Genomic DNA, 14,617 nt, shown 5'->3' with positions numbered 1-14,617 from the left:
GAGACCAGCCTGAGCAAGAGCGAGACCCCGTCTTTACTAAAAATAGAAAAAATTAGCTGGGCAACTAAAAAAAATACAAAAATTAGCTCGCGCCTATAGTCCCTGCTATTCGGGAGGCTGAAGCGAGAGGATCCCTTAAGCCCAGAAGTTTGAGGTTGCTCTGAACTGTGACAATGCCACGGCACTCTAGCCTGGGCAACAGAGCGAACTCTGTCTCAAAAAAAAAAAAGAATCATCAGCGGGTGATAAAATTATTTTGGGTGAAACTTTGATGAGGAACTGGATAGTCTCAAAATACCTACTACAAGATACTTACTAACCACAAAGGAAAACAACAGTGACTTTATAGTGAAGACTCACCTTAAGCAAGTGATCAAAGTTAAATCACCACCGAGAAGTATACAACATCATGTTTATGGTATTTTTTTTTTTTTGCCAAAAATGCACAATATGCATCTGAGAAGAAACATCAGACAGACCCAAAATAAGGAATATTCTACAAAATAAATGGCCTGTACTCTTCAAAAATGTCAAGATCCTGAAAGATACGAATAACTAAAGAACTATTCCTTTTTAAAGAAGATTAAAGACAAGACAACTAAATGCGATGCATTATCATTGATTGGATCGTGGACCAGGAAGAAAAATGCTTATCTTCTTTTGCTAAGAAGACATTAGTCAAACAAATGGCAAAATTTGAATAAGCGCTATAGATTAACAGTACTACATCAATGTTAACTTTTTTATTTTAGTAAGTGTACTGTGCTTATGTTAAAAGAATACACTTGTTTATAGGAACATTGAAGTACTTAAAGGTTAGGGGCCTTGTGTTTACAACTTACTCTTAAAAGTTCAGAAAAACGTAATCATATGCATATGTATGTACAGACAGATAAAGAGAATAAGAAAGTAAATGTGTTAAAGTGTTAATATTTGAGAAATCTGGCTCAAGGGCACATCGGAATTCTTCGTACTATTTGTGCAACTGTAAGTCTGAAAGTATTTCAGAATAGAGAGCTCTAACACATGCTGCTGGATGAAGGGGGGAGATTGCTCTGACAGCCTTCCCAGGGACAGGTGCATACCTCGCCTTGCGTGAGGAAGTTGGCCATCAGGGCCCCCTTCACGGCATTGTCCATGTCACAGTCTGAGAAGATGATGAGTGGAGATTTGCCTCCGAGTTCCAATGTTACAGGTTTGATTCCTTGCGCTGACATCTCCATGATCTTACAGAACAGGAACAAAGCATTTGGAAGTTGAACACAAATTAGACTGCAAGCGAGGTCCACGAAACCCTGACCCTACAAAGTCATCTTGAACTGTGTACGATCTGCAGCCTTACCCTTGTCAATATACCTGGCCCTCCGTCTACCAAAATATTCTCCTCCAGAAAACCGAAAAGGACCCACAGAACTGCGCCTGACATTCTGAAGAGGGAATTCATTTTAAAAATACCATCAATTCACAAGACTATCATAGCCAGAAATTCCTCTGTGTTACTGTTACTGTGTTTAAGGCTGACAGAGCTCAGAGCACAAATTAAGGTTAAAATAATGAATCTGAAATAACCCGAGAAAATACCCTTCTTTCATACAAGAAACTAAGTCACCAAGTAATACAAGTGGCAGCCCAGGCCCCCGCCCACTCATACGCATCATCTCCCCAGGCAGGAGACGATAACTTCCACCCCCCTGGACTAACACAAATCACACCGTGTGTGCTTCCCTCCGCCTTCACACTTTTATAGGAAACTTCAGACCTTTGCCCAGTAAAATCTCCTACCCTGTTCCCAATACAAGCTAGGTTAAACCAGAAGAGCAGACTCCAAAATATACTCAGGGTAGGACTGGCTTTGCCATATCTAGATGCCATTTGTGTTAACCAACACTGGTTTCATCTTCACCTTCATGCCAGTGGGCACACTTCCTGTGAAGGAGACTTTGGCCACATCGTGATGGTGACACAGAAATTGGCCTGTGGCAGCCCCTCCTTGCACCACGTTGAAGAGCCCAGGGGGCACACCAGCCTCAGTGTAGATTTCAGCCAGTAGCAATGCAGAAACAGGTGTAAAGGGAGAAGGTTTAAAGACCATGGCGTTACCTGTATAAACCCGAGACACAAACACAGAAAGACTTTTTAAGACCGGTGATCCTTTGAGGACGGGACTAGAGGACAATGCAAGAATGATTTCAATTACTTCCTGTTCTCCCATCAAATGCCAGATCAAAATGTTATTAGTAAGTAAACACATCTTGTCCTTTCCACCCTGGTTTCTCTCATTAAACAGACCCCAAACCATATACTTGCCCAGTCTCAAACGATAATACCTTACACGCGCATATCTAGGCCTTTGCATGTATATTATCTCATTTAACACTTGTAACAGCAGTATGAAGTAGGTTTGATCAGCCCCATTTTATAAAAGTTTAAATTGAGGGCCAGAAAGATTCATTAGATGAGAGTCCCCAAAGCTAATGACTTCATCCCAAGACGATTAGTCCTCTGTCACAGCTGTCTCTCAAACAGCAATGTGCTAAAACAAGAATGTGCAATGGTAACAGGACAGAAGCTGCATTTCAATATGATGTCCTAACGGTAATGGTTTTTAACATAGTTTTTTCTAAGGTATAATAAGTCTTCTTTTCCCACAGATTCTTCTCTTCAAATAGTATATGAAACCCGTTTTTAAGTCAATCATCCAAAGCTCCTCTATTGGAGGCCTGGTTTATCATTTCTCTTAAGGCACCGAATGAAGAAAGGAGTTCATCTTCTGCTTCCTAAATGAAGTCAAACCCCTAAGTGCTACCTCCTGTGTAAAAATTCTTGTCCAAAAAGGAAGAGAACTTACGAGTATCACAAATCTCATTCAATTTAACAGGAAAAATTTACTTTCTTTCCATATGCAAAAATCAATTAGATAAATAAAAAACGGAAATATCTAGGCAGGATGTGTGTGTACGACCCAAGCTGTAAGCTCTTTGAGGGAAAAGACGGGGCAGGAACGCAACATGCCGGCTGAGGCTCTGAGTGCTCCGAAGCAGGCCCCTTCTGATTGCAAGTGTGCACTTGTGGAGAGGAGAGGGGTAGGGAACGGGGAGAGAACAGAGGGCTCACAAGTGGAGGAATAATTCATTCTTACCGCAAGCTAACGCTGGTGCTGACTTCCAACAGGCGATCTGAAAGGGGTAGTTCCATGCTCCTATTCCCACGCACACCCCAAGTGGTTCTCTTCTGGTATAGCCAAAGGATCCACCTGAGAGCTGAATATGTTCGCCTGTGGGAAAGCAGGGGCGTAAAGCAGAATGCCGGTCTGCGCTCCCAGGATTTCCCCAACGCCTACACCAGTCCCAGCCTCCTCGCTGCTTCCAGCACAGCGGGCTCACCCCTCTTCCTCCTTCTATTTATTCCACTCGTTCTTACACTGGCTTCTGCATATTCTCTCCACATAGAGAATCCTACCTATCCTTCAAGCGCATGTTCATCCAACTTGATTTAATTCTCCAAAAATTTACTGAACCTCTGCTAGGTAACTTAGATGAAATGAAATGGAAAGGAGGGCAAGACTCAGCAGCAGGGGAAGATTCTGAGGACCCTAAAACCTCAGACTTCTGGCTCCCCACACCCTCCCTGGGCCCTGCCAACCATTGATATCAATTGTTGTAAACTTTACAAATTGTCAAAAAATTTTTTGCTAACTAGGTAAAACTGGTAAACATGACATATTGATCCTTGTGAGAACTGGTTTTGCAGCAACTTGGTCTAAAGCTCAAGTACCATGCTAGGTGCTTTACATGCATTGTCTCATTTAATTCTTAAAACAGCCCAAGAAGGTAGGGAGTATTATCTCCAGTTTGGATAAGGAAAGATGAAGTAATTCTCAGGCTACCCAGGTAGAAAGTAATGAATCCAGGAGTTTAAATTGGATCCATAATACTAATTGATATTTCTTACATACTTAATTCTTGTATCTTCTTTAGGCCAAAGAAAAGCATTATTTGTCTTTCCTTTTTAGGTCTATCTTTATTCCCAAATCTTTGCCCTTCACCACGAGGCTCTGCTCCTGTCAGCTGGTCACAGAGGCCAGGCGAGGACTTACCAGCCATGGATCCAGCCAAGCCTGCATAGTACTCTAGGCACTGCCAGGAAGTGTCAATGTCCAAGCGAGCCTCAAAGATGGACTTGCCATTGTTGATGGTCTCCACAGTGGCAATTTCATCCTTCCGTTCCTTGGGGTAAAACAGGAGACTAGATTTAAGACATATTATGGCATGTCTTGACATAGTCGATGCTTAAATACAATACATCGCTTGATATTTAAAAATAGAAACAGCTTGCACTTTAAATGAAAATAAAGACATGGCAATGTTACATTTGGAATAAAGATAAAAGCTTACTGCTGAACAGCTCTCCTCTTCTTCCCCACAAGTTAACTGACAAAGATTTGGGATCACAACTCATTTCAAGATCAGTTAGTACAAGAACATTTTGAGAAATCAATGTTATATGTACATGTGTATAAATATATATATATATGTTTGTGCATATATAATAAAAGAGAACAGTCCTTAGGGAAATTATACAAAATAGCCTAACACACAATTGCATTTAAGAGATTATAACACACATTACTTCAATTCACTCAAAGAAATGTAGCATATTCTTTTCTTTTCTTTCTTTTTTTTTTTTTTGAGACAGCTCCTTACTCTGTCACCCAAGCTGGAGTGCAGTGACATCATCATAACTCACTGCAACCTCAAACTCCTGGGCTCAAGTGATCCTCCTGCCTCAGCCTCCCGAGTAGCTGGGACTACAGGCGTGTGCCACCACACCCAGCTAAGTTTTTTATTTTCTGTAGAGATGGGGTCTCACTATTGCCCAGGCTGGTTTTGAACTCCTGGCCTCAAGTCATCCTCCCACCTTGGCCTCCCAAAGTGCTAGGATTATAGGTGTGAGCCACCACCCCCAGCCCTCTTTTCTAATACTTTCTAATACTCAGCACTCATCAATACTGTTTTCAAATACCGTTTCTAGTTCTGGCCACTACAACTTACTAAGGATAAAAAGATTCTACAGGCTGGTCTGATGGTAGTGGGTTAATAGAACTCATTAACATTAGTGTCACTAAAGTCGATATATACCCCCCTACACTGCTAAATTGACTGGATTAAAAAAAAAAAAAAGATTATAGAGATGGTCCAGGGATGAGCTTAAAGGTTTAGGAAATTAGACCTAAAAAGGAAAAACAAATAATGCTTTTCTTTGGCCTAAAGAAGATAAAAGAATTAAGTATGTAAGAAATATCAACTGGTATGGATCCAATTTAAAGTAAACAATAAGATAAATACCAGAATGTACATAAAAGATGAATCAAGTAATTGACAAGAAGGAGCATTCTCTTATTAAAACTGATAGGCAGTAAGGCTGACCAGAAGCAAAATGGAATGCAACTGAAACTAACACAAACATCTACCCACAGTACAAACCTCAGAAAAGAGGGAAGTAGGAATGTGGAAATCGATATGAAATACAGGGAAGGACAGTGTGACAGTAGAGTCTGGACATGTTGTATTTCTATAAAGACCAGAGCTATAAAGTGTTTTGGTTCATTCATTTCACATTCATTACTAGGAAAAAGAATACTGATCCAGTCTTTGCCTTCAAGAGCTTACTTCTAAAAGGGAAATTAGTAAATTCTCAATAAACACTGCAATTTCTGAACAGACATGTTCCTTCAAAAAAGATAATTTTTTCACATTCAAACATGGTCTACATTAAACTCTCTTAACCAGTAATTCACCTTTTCCTTCCCTGATCCTATACTCACCAAAACAAGCATTTAACAATTAACTTGTTTCCCAGTATACTAATATTAGAAAGAGGGTACGGAGAGGACAACAAGCATTAATTCTTAAACCAGGTATAAATTACTCCCCATTCTTGAATTTGTAGAGTATGATTAACATGGAGCAGTTTCCCAAAGGTGTAATCAACTATGAATAGCTTAAACTTTGTTTCTAGAATGCAAAAGGGAAACTAGAGAGGAAGTAAATACTAGCTCATTTATCAGTACAGAACATTTCAGATACACAAAGAGATATTACACTGACAATAGTGAAGCATTTCTGTTTCCACTTTAGGATAAGAGTGAACGAACAGGAAGTCATCTGTGACTATCACTGCTAAGCTTCGGAATATTTACTAAGAGAGTATAAAGTTTTACTCTCAAGATTTTTTTTTTTTTTAAATAATGGATAGACAAGTAGTTTTGGGAACTGTTTCAAGGTTTCAACTCTCAGAAAAAATTCAATTTTCTAGCTGGCCTTGGGAAATTTTTCCTGTCTTATTTTTATTATTCTCCATCCTATAAAAAAGGTTATTTACTGAAGATCAGTATGAGATCTTCCGATATACCATGCAAAGATCATCAAAAAATGTCCCTGACAAAAATCACCAAGGAAGCACGGTGCAGTGTTGCATGTTTGTAATCCCTGCTACTCGAGAGGCTGAGATGGGAGGATCGTTTGAGCCCAAGAGTTTGAGACCAGCGTGGGCAACACAGCAAGACCCTGACTCAAAAAAAAAAAAAATTACCAAGGAGTCCAAATGGCTCTTTACTGATAGGTAACATTGGTTTAGGGAAAATGGGATTCCTTTATCCTTCTGAAGTAAAGAGGGCAGAAGGGAAAGGGGAACAGCATAAATTTTCTTCCTGCTACTACTGCAAGAACAACCACAAGATAAAATTTTCCACCATAATGACACACTGCTACAAGTATTTCTTGGAAATGCATGCTCTGTATCTAACCCTGTTCATCCTTTATCCCATCCTGCTTCACAACAGGCCTAGACCAGGTGCCCACTGGGATGAAAGGCAGGTCCCTCACCTCCCCCTTTCACCTCAAACCCCTCAGCAGGCCTTAAAGTCTAGCTTTTATAAGATAGCCATATCTGGAGACACACACATGAAAATCCTAACAAGCCTTGAGCCTCTCCCTCCTTCAACGGGTAGGGTGAGTACAAAAAGTCACAAGCTTTGCAGTCCAACAGACTAGCTCTTACACTTACTAGTTGTACAACCTCAGACAAGCTGTTTAACCTTTCTTAGTGTGCTGTCTCATTTGTCAACACGTAAAATAACAGCTACAGTTCAAGATGTTTTGGATAGTTAAATACTGTGTATAAACAGCACCTTGCACGGAAGGAAAAAAGGGAGGAAGGAAAGGATGAATTATAGCACAGCCCATTCAATGCTAAGGATATAAGTACAAGAGGCAAGAAAAACAAAGGCATAGCACCAAACTCAGTGTCACAGCACGTGCAAAAGTACGGCTGTGAGAGTGCACGCCTGGCCAAGGCAGAAGGGCCAGCAGCGCAGGGGAGCTGGTGTTTATAGTGTGTGAAGAGAGAAAACCAGGCTGGCCTGAGGGCCAGAGAAACAAGAGCCCGAGGGCCACGTTATGGAGGGGGCCACTGGCAGTTTTACCCTAGCAGGTACCATGGTCAAATGTGTGCCTGCAGGAGGGCCATGCTGGTGGCAACGTGCAAGACAGACGGACCAGGGCCCAGGCTGGAGGCAAGGAGATAATCTACATACACGATCTTTATTTAAACAGTGTTGTCATCATTTTAAATAACATCCTCCCTCTCCTTTTCAGCCAAATGATAGTTACTTTCATAAGGAGACTCCAACCGAAAAATGATTGGGTCCCACAGACAACATCTTTATAATCTGTTAAAAGTACCAGTGGATTCAAAGTAAAAATGAGAACATATGACTAATAAACATACGGAAAAAATGTTCATTTCCACTAGGAATCAGTGGGCTTCCAGCCAAGAGGGAGTAACAGGAACCAGATTTACTCTGCCACCTTAAATGACTAAAAATACCAGATAAAACACATCAACAATAATTTTCAGACATCAGACATTAGGCAGGTCAGGGCAGTGATCCCTGAGAGAGGGAAACCGATGAGGTGAGCCCTACGGTTGCCACAGCTTACTATCCGGTGAGAGTTTCCAGGCCACAGAGCAGGGAGGAGAAATCTAGGTGGGGGCTGGCAGATACCCTGAGTTAAGGAGACAGGCTGGGAATTCAGGGAACACACAGTGAGTCTTCACAGCTAAGTGGGGAAGAGAAGACAGCTGCACAGAAAGAAAACCCCAGAAATCTGCCGACAGTCCTCTGTGAGTACCAGTGTGAGGAAACTACCCAAGGCTGGGAAAAGAACCACCGACGAAGAAAAGGTGAAAAAAATCCCCAGAACTCACACAGGGCTGGGTATCGTTCATGTTCCCACCAGCCAGGGTGAGAAAAACTTTACTAATACACAGAGCACAGTGTTGGGCGGTCAGAGAGTATTCAGTAATGGGGCAAAATTAGCTGATCTAAAGCAAGCCTTGCAAGGATCAAAACCGATTCCAAGTAACTTCCCTGTACCCTAGAACAAAACTCAAGAATATTTTTTAAAGTACAAGAATATTCATCACCCAACAACATAATATGCTCTAGTGATTCACTAGAGATCAAATATCCAGTGATTAAAAATTTCCAGGCATGCAAAAAGTAGAAAAAAAAACATTTAACCAGGAGGCAAAACTCATCAATAGAAATAGACACAGAAATAACAGATGCTAGAATTAGTAGACAAGGACATTAAGTTACTAAAACCATACTCCATATGTTCAAGAAGGTGCAGGAAAACAGGAGCATCTTAAGGAGACATAGGGAGCACACCCAAAAAAGACCCAAATTAAACTTCTAGAGATGAAAAATACACCGGATGAGATTAATGGTAGATTAGATACTATAAAAGATTGGTGAACTTCAGTCATAACAATGGAAATGATTTGAAATAAAACACACACACGGAGTGGGAGGAAGGTCTGAGGGGAAAAAAAAACCACATACACACACAAACTAGGGAAAAAATGAACTGAGCATCAGCGACTTGTGGAATAGCTTCAAGCAGCCCAATATATTTGTAATTCAAGGTGAAGAGGAAGAGATAGAAGAGGGGACAGAAAAAATATTTGAAGGAATGTAGCCAAAATTTTTCTGAATTTAATGAAATTATAAATTTACAGATTCAAGAGGATCAATAAACCTAAGCAAAAGAAATAAGAAGAAAACTGCACCCAAAGACATTATTATAATCAAATTGCTTCAAACCAGTGATAAAGAGGAAAAATCTTAAAACAGCCAGTGTGTGGGAAACATATTATATACAGAAGAACAAAAATAAGAATGACAGCAAATTTCTCTTCTGAAACAGTGTAAACCAGAAGACAGCAGAGCAACAACTTTAAGGTACTGAAAGAAAAAGCTGTCAACCTAGACATATGTAGCTAGAATTCTTTCAAAAACGAAAGCAAAATAAAGACTTTTTTGGACAAAAAAATCTGAAAGAATACCAGCAGACATGCACTATAAGAAATGCTGAAAAAATTCCTTTGAGCTAAAGAAATATGACAGAAGATAGAAATCTGGGTCTATACAAACAAATGAAGAGCACCAGAAATGGTAAATATGTGGGTAAATATAAAATATTTTTACCTTATTTTAAATATCTTTTAAAAAGATAATTGACTGTTTATAATTTAAAAATGGAAGGAACAAATAATTGCAGATTGATTAACTAGAAAAATCCCTACAAGAAATAACTGAGAGCTAATATAATTGCAGGCTGTGGTAAGGGATTTTTTTCAGTTATGAAATAATTTTGGGTAAAGGCAGGTCCAGAGTATAGTTATCAGACCAGAGCTTTAAAGAAAGGTAGTAATATCTTTTTGATAAATAAAATACATAGGTATCAAAGACAATGGGAGGAAGAGGGGAAAGGAAAAAGAAAAGAAATTAATATCAGACAGACTGAATTTCAGAGTAAAACATATTATTAGATATTATTCAGGATTAATAAAAGTCATCTCATAACAATAAAGCAGCCAATTCTTAACAACCCTACATGCTCATGCAGTAGGAAAAAATGAAGGACAAATTAAAATAATAAATTATGAGCTTTGTCTTATCACCTTTGGTCTATCAAATTAAAAATAAATCTTTAACAAGAGAGAAAAATGCTTTGTTGGGAGAAAATTCTCCATGAATGTTTTGATATTTCTGCATGGTCCAGGTTTTCTGAGCAAAGAATACTGGCAAGCTGACTGAATAGGAAAAGCCTTGGAAAGCAGAAATAGAGTCTCCCTGAAGATACAGATCTCCGGAGAGATTTGGAGTTGTAAAACTCTCTAATTCCTGTCCCTGGAAACATCTGTTTACATTCCGGGGTAATAAACATCTTCCCTCTCAACACTGGAGATCTGCCTAACAAGCAGTCTTTCTCTCTCCAGAGGAGAGGATAGGCTAGTGTGCCAGTAGCCCCTATATGAGTCTCACAATTTTAGAATTCTTCTCCTGTGGTGCAGCCCACTACATACCGAGGGTAACACCTGGCTCTTACCACATCCCCCAGTGGAGACAGGGGCTCAGAATCTTAGTGCTAAGGTATTGCTCTGGCTGCTGCATTTGCTGTGTATATAAACCATCTTTTTCTATGATTCAAAAGGCCTCATGTCTCTTTTCAGAATGTATATACAGAATATGTACATATACACACATACATGGAATATGTATATATATATTCAGAATACATGTGTGTATATATGTACATATTCCACCCTTGCAAGTATAGTAACTCTCAGAGCCTTAACAGTTTCTGACTTAACATATATATGACAAAAAGTCACCACAGTCCTACCACTCAAAAGATATCCATGATTGATATTTTGATGTACATTCTTCTGAATATTCTAAATTTCTGTAATGAGCATCTAGACTTTTGATTTTTAAGACTATAAAAAGTTTAGCTTTTTTTTTTTTCAAAAAAAGGGAACATATATGAATCTATGAAATCTTCCTAGGCAATTAAGTAACAAAACCATATATGAAACTTTACGTGAAAACAAATCTGAAAGAGAAAGGTAGACTTGAGAGTCATTGAAGGAAGGAGTAAAAAGGAAACAAGTACACAAACATGATTTAAAAAAAATAATAAAGGAGTACATTATAACTCAAAACAAAGACAGAAAAGAAAACCTGCCAAGGGAGATGTCCAAAGCCAAGATCCAGACGGGAATTACTGAATGAAAGCTTGTTTTATATACCAAGGTGAGCATGTGGAAATGGTTTTCTATTTCATAAAAATGTTATCACCTAACATTGCATCAAAGTCTAACTGCAAATCATTGCAAAGAACCCTTAGAGCAATGTATGAGGAGTTTTCTGGAAGGGAGTAAATGAAAACCTACCCTTATTATCCTGGCAGCCTCCAAAAGGATTCGGCAACGCTCCATGCCAGATTTTTGACTCCATATTTTAAAGGCGGCCTTTGCATTTTGAACAGCCAAATTTACTTCCTTTTCTCCTGAACATGTGAAAGTAGCTATCACACGGCCTGTAAAGAAGGGATAAGTTGTGTTATTTAAAATTATTGCCACATATTTAAATAAAATATTATGTGTCAACATTCTCTTCTGTATCCCATTCCTGTTTTTAAGTATGGTTTAGATTTAGTGACCACCTCTATTTGCACTTGTTAACTATTTTGTGGTCAATAACCCCTTTTAAGAGTCTGATAAAAATTGCAGGCCTCTCTCCAGAAAAATGTACTTAACCACAATCACAGAATTACAGAGATCATGTCCCCTAAACTCACCATGGATTAAGGGTTAAGAATCGTTGCCCTCCACTATAGCTGGATTTACTGATATTAACTCCCTATATATCATTTTGCAACATTGCTTAACATTGTCCCAGAATCTCTGGGTTCCTGCAAAATCAAAGTGCAAAGTAATCAGTCTACTGGGTTATGAACTCTGATTTTAACATAGATAAATCCCTTGTCTATGTTCTATGTAGTTTATATCATACTACTGATACTTGATAAATATGGTTAATAAGCAATACCTGGATAAGATAACCCTAAAAGAAAATTTTTTTCTCAAATAAAAAAATCTAGGCTCTCCGTTTCTTACTCCAACTTTAAATTCCATGTCCCTATTTTGGGGCAAAATATGAAACAGCCAATTTTTCCAGACACATCTCGCAAGAGTTATACTAATGCTACCAACAAGAATTCTTTTAGGCATGCCAAGTTAAACAGTTCCTTTTCACAAGAACTCCTGGGACTATATGCTTTTTCCAGAGAGATTTCACAAATCTCCAATTTCTCTTACAAACTTGAACAGCCAGTTAGTTGGTAAAGGCAGTGACTGAAGATCACGTACATTGTAGGTAATTAAACAGCAATTTTTCTTCCTTTTGCATCAATATTGGGGGAGGGGGCAGAGCTGTTTCTTCATATGTAAAGGAGCGCTATGATGATGTCTATGGCCCCCCTCAGTTCTGACAGGTCACTGCTCTGTGGTTTTACTGTGCATGGTCAATCCTAAATTCTCCAGTCACTTGCAATCCAGTTTTATTGCTCTGGCTGCATTTTACACAAAATACTTACATTTTTCTCCCCACAAATATTCCATAAAACGCAGCAAAATAAACACAAGAGAAAACCAAAGAAAAGGCAAAAAACAAACAAAAACCCTCTTCCTCCTTAGCTTGGTGATCTCTGCAGTTCCCAGAATAAATCCAGTGCCCAGCACAGTGCCTGACACACATTAAGCACTAGATTAAAAAGTGTGGATTAGGCAGGATGAAAAAATTGTGGCGATCTCATATACAGCATGGTGCCTATATAATACTGTGTACTACATATATGTAATTATATATTATACATATAATACTGTATTGTATACCTGAAATTTGCTAAGAGAGTAAATCCTAAATGTTGTAACTACCAAAAAAAGTGGTAACTATGTAGAGGTTACGTTAATTAGCCTGATTGTGGTAATCATTTCGCAATGTGTACGTACATTAAACCATCACGTTTTACATCTTAAATATATACAATTTTTATTTGTCAATTACATTTCATTAACCCGGGGGCGGGGGTGTTGAGTACTGGATAAAGGTGGGGCTTTTTCCTTTCCCAACTGTGATTCTTGTACAGAAATATCTTAATACTAGAAGATGGCGACAAAGTCCTCATTCTTGTTTATTTCCCCCCAGCCTTATTCTGGAAATCCTCTCCTGGGCACACAGTTGAAGACATTACATAATAGTCCAGCTTTAAAAATTAATAAACAGAGGCACAACTCCACGCAGCGGCACTTCCTGGACTCTGTTCTGGCTGCTGCAGAATTGCTCACGACCCCACCACGCAACTCCCCAGCTCTTCCTTGTCCTCCCTCCTGTCCCTGCCCAGAGACACTCGTGTTTCCAGAGAACCGAGAGCTGCCTGCACACGCACTTTGTGCAGTGACTCTCCACTGTCACCGTCTGTGCTCAGTAAACCTTTGCTGAACCCACGAACCGAAGGCTGGCAGTAAAATCCGTGCACCGCTGCGGCGGGGGAGGCTCGGCCCGCGCCCGGCCCCACCGCCCCCCGGCTGCCCTCTCCGTGCGGTTACCGGTTGCCGGCTCGAATGCCTTCTCGGTGCCGGAGGCGTCCACCGGCTCCGCACGGGCCCCGCCGCGGTAATTGAGCGGCTGCGACACGACGAAGGTACCAGTGCTCATGGCGGCGACAGGGGCGGCCCAAAGAGTGCGGAGAAACGAAGACAGCGCGACCCCACCGGCTCTCGGCAACATGGGGGGCGTGCGCGGCTCCCGGGCGGAGGTTCAAGGGCCGTGGGGAGGGGCGGGGCCGCGGAAGGGGCGGGGCCTCGGGAAGGGGCGGGACCGGCGGCGGGTTGGGGGCGGGGCGCAGTGCGACTGGGGTTAAGCAACGCTGGGGCTTCCCGGAACCAGGTCTTGGAGATTCTGGGGGCAGTCACTCGGTTCCCCCGCGGTCCAAGTCAGGCCCTCGCCTAGCCGGGGTGGAGCCACATGCCAGCGTCCCCGCTCCCCTCCCACACCCCACACAATCTCCGAGGGACGGAGGGAGGGGGAAAGGACTTCCTTCTTCCTGGTGGATGTTTGCAAGATACTTTTTACAAGCGTTTTCCTGTCCATCATTGCATGTTATCATTCCTGGGATCCCATTCTTAATCTTACCGCCTCAGGAAGGTGGAGGATGGGAGTGCCAAGAATTTTACTTCGGTAGTTACTTCGCTGTTAAGCCACCGTTTATCTGTATAATAATACTTTTCAAAGGGTTACTGTAAAAACCAAGGGGCGGGGCCACGGGGGGAGGGCTGGGAAGGAGATAGACGACATTTTGATGAGAAACTCCTTTTTAATTCTAAAAGTGCAATATAAATGCTATTAATTGACGAATAGTGATACAAACCGAGGCCTAACGTACAGACACAAAGAGCAAAAGCCACCACGGGGGGCGCGGGGGGCGGCGGAAGCCTTCTGTGAGACGAATCTGCCACTTGGAGGCACTCACAGGTCTCAGCTAAGGGATCTTACACAAAGGCAGTCTTGTTCACTGCTCTTAGTAAACTCCCATGCATGCCCAGTAGAGACTTTGATGAACAGAAATTAATTGGTAATTTGGACATTTCCTCCGGGCTTGTCTAGGGGCTCTTCTAGGGGCTGCAGTCTTTCTCAATGTTTTTT

General features: G+C 40.8%; 1 protein-coding gene across 1 annotated transcript in view; it reads right to left on the bottom strand.

Moving 5' to 3' along the window:
- ALDH9A1 (aldehyde dehydrogenase 9 family, member A1) overlaps positions 1-13,786 on the bottom strand; it is a 29,315-nt gene extending 15,529 nt beyond the window's left edge. Inside the window, exons 1-6 of the mRNA XM_012639564.1 lie at positions 13,522-13,786; positions 11,305-11,450; positions 4,097-4,226; positions 3,140-3,274; positions 1,904-2,100; positions 1,086-1,226 (exon numbers count right to left, since the gene is read on the bottom strand). Of these exons, the coding sequence (XP_012495018.1) occupies positions 1,086-1,226; positions 1,904-2,100; positions 3,140-3,274; positions 4,097-4,226; positions 11,305-11,450; positions 13,522-13,702 (930 nt within the window). The 5' untranslated portion in view covers positions 13,703-13,786. The remainder of the gene's footprint in view (positions 1-1,085; positions 1,227-1,903; positions 2,101-3,139; positions 3,275-4,096; positions 4,227-11,304; positions 11,451-13,521) is intronic.
- Between the last annotated feature and the right edge of the window lie 831 nt (positions 13,787-14,617).

The sequence above is a fragment of the Propithecus coquereli genome, unplaced genomic scaffold (assembly GCF_000956105.1).
Source record: "Propithecus coquereli isolate 6110/MARCELLA unplaced genomic scaffold, Pcoq_1.0 Scaffold140, whole genome shotgun sequence".
NCBI lineage: Eukaryota > Metazoa > Chordata > Mammalia > Primates > Indriidae > Propithecus > Propithecus coquereli.
Note: the sequence above shows the minus strand (reverse complement) of the source record. Positions and strands in the feature narration are given on the sequence as shown.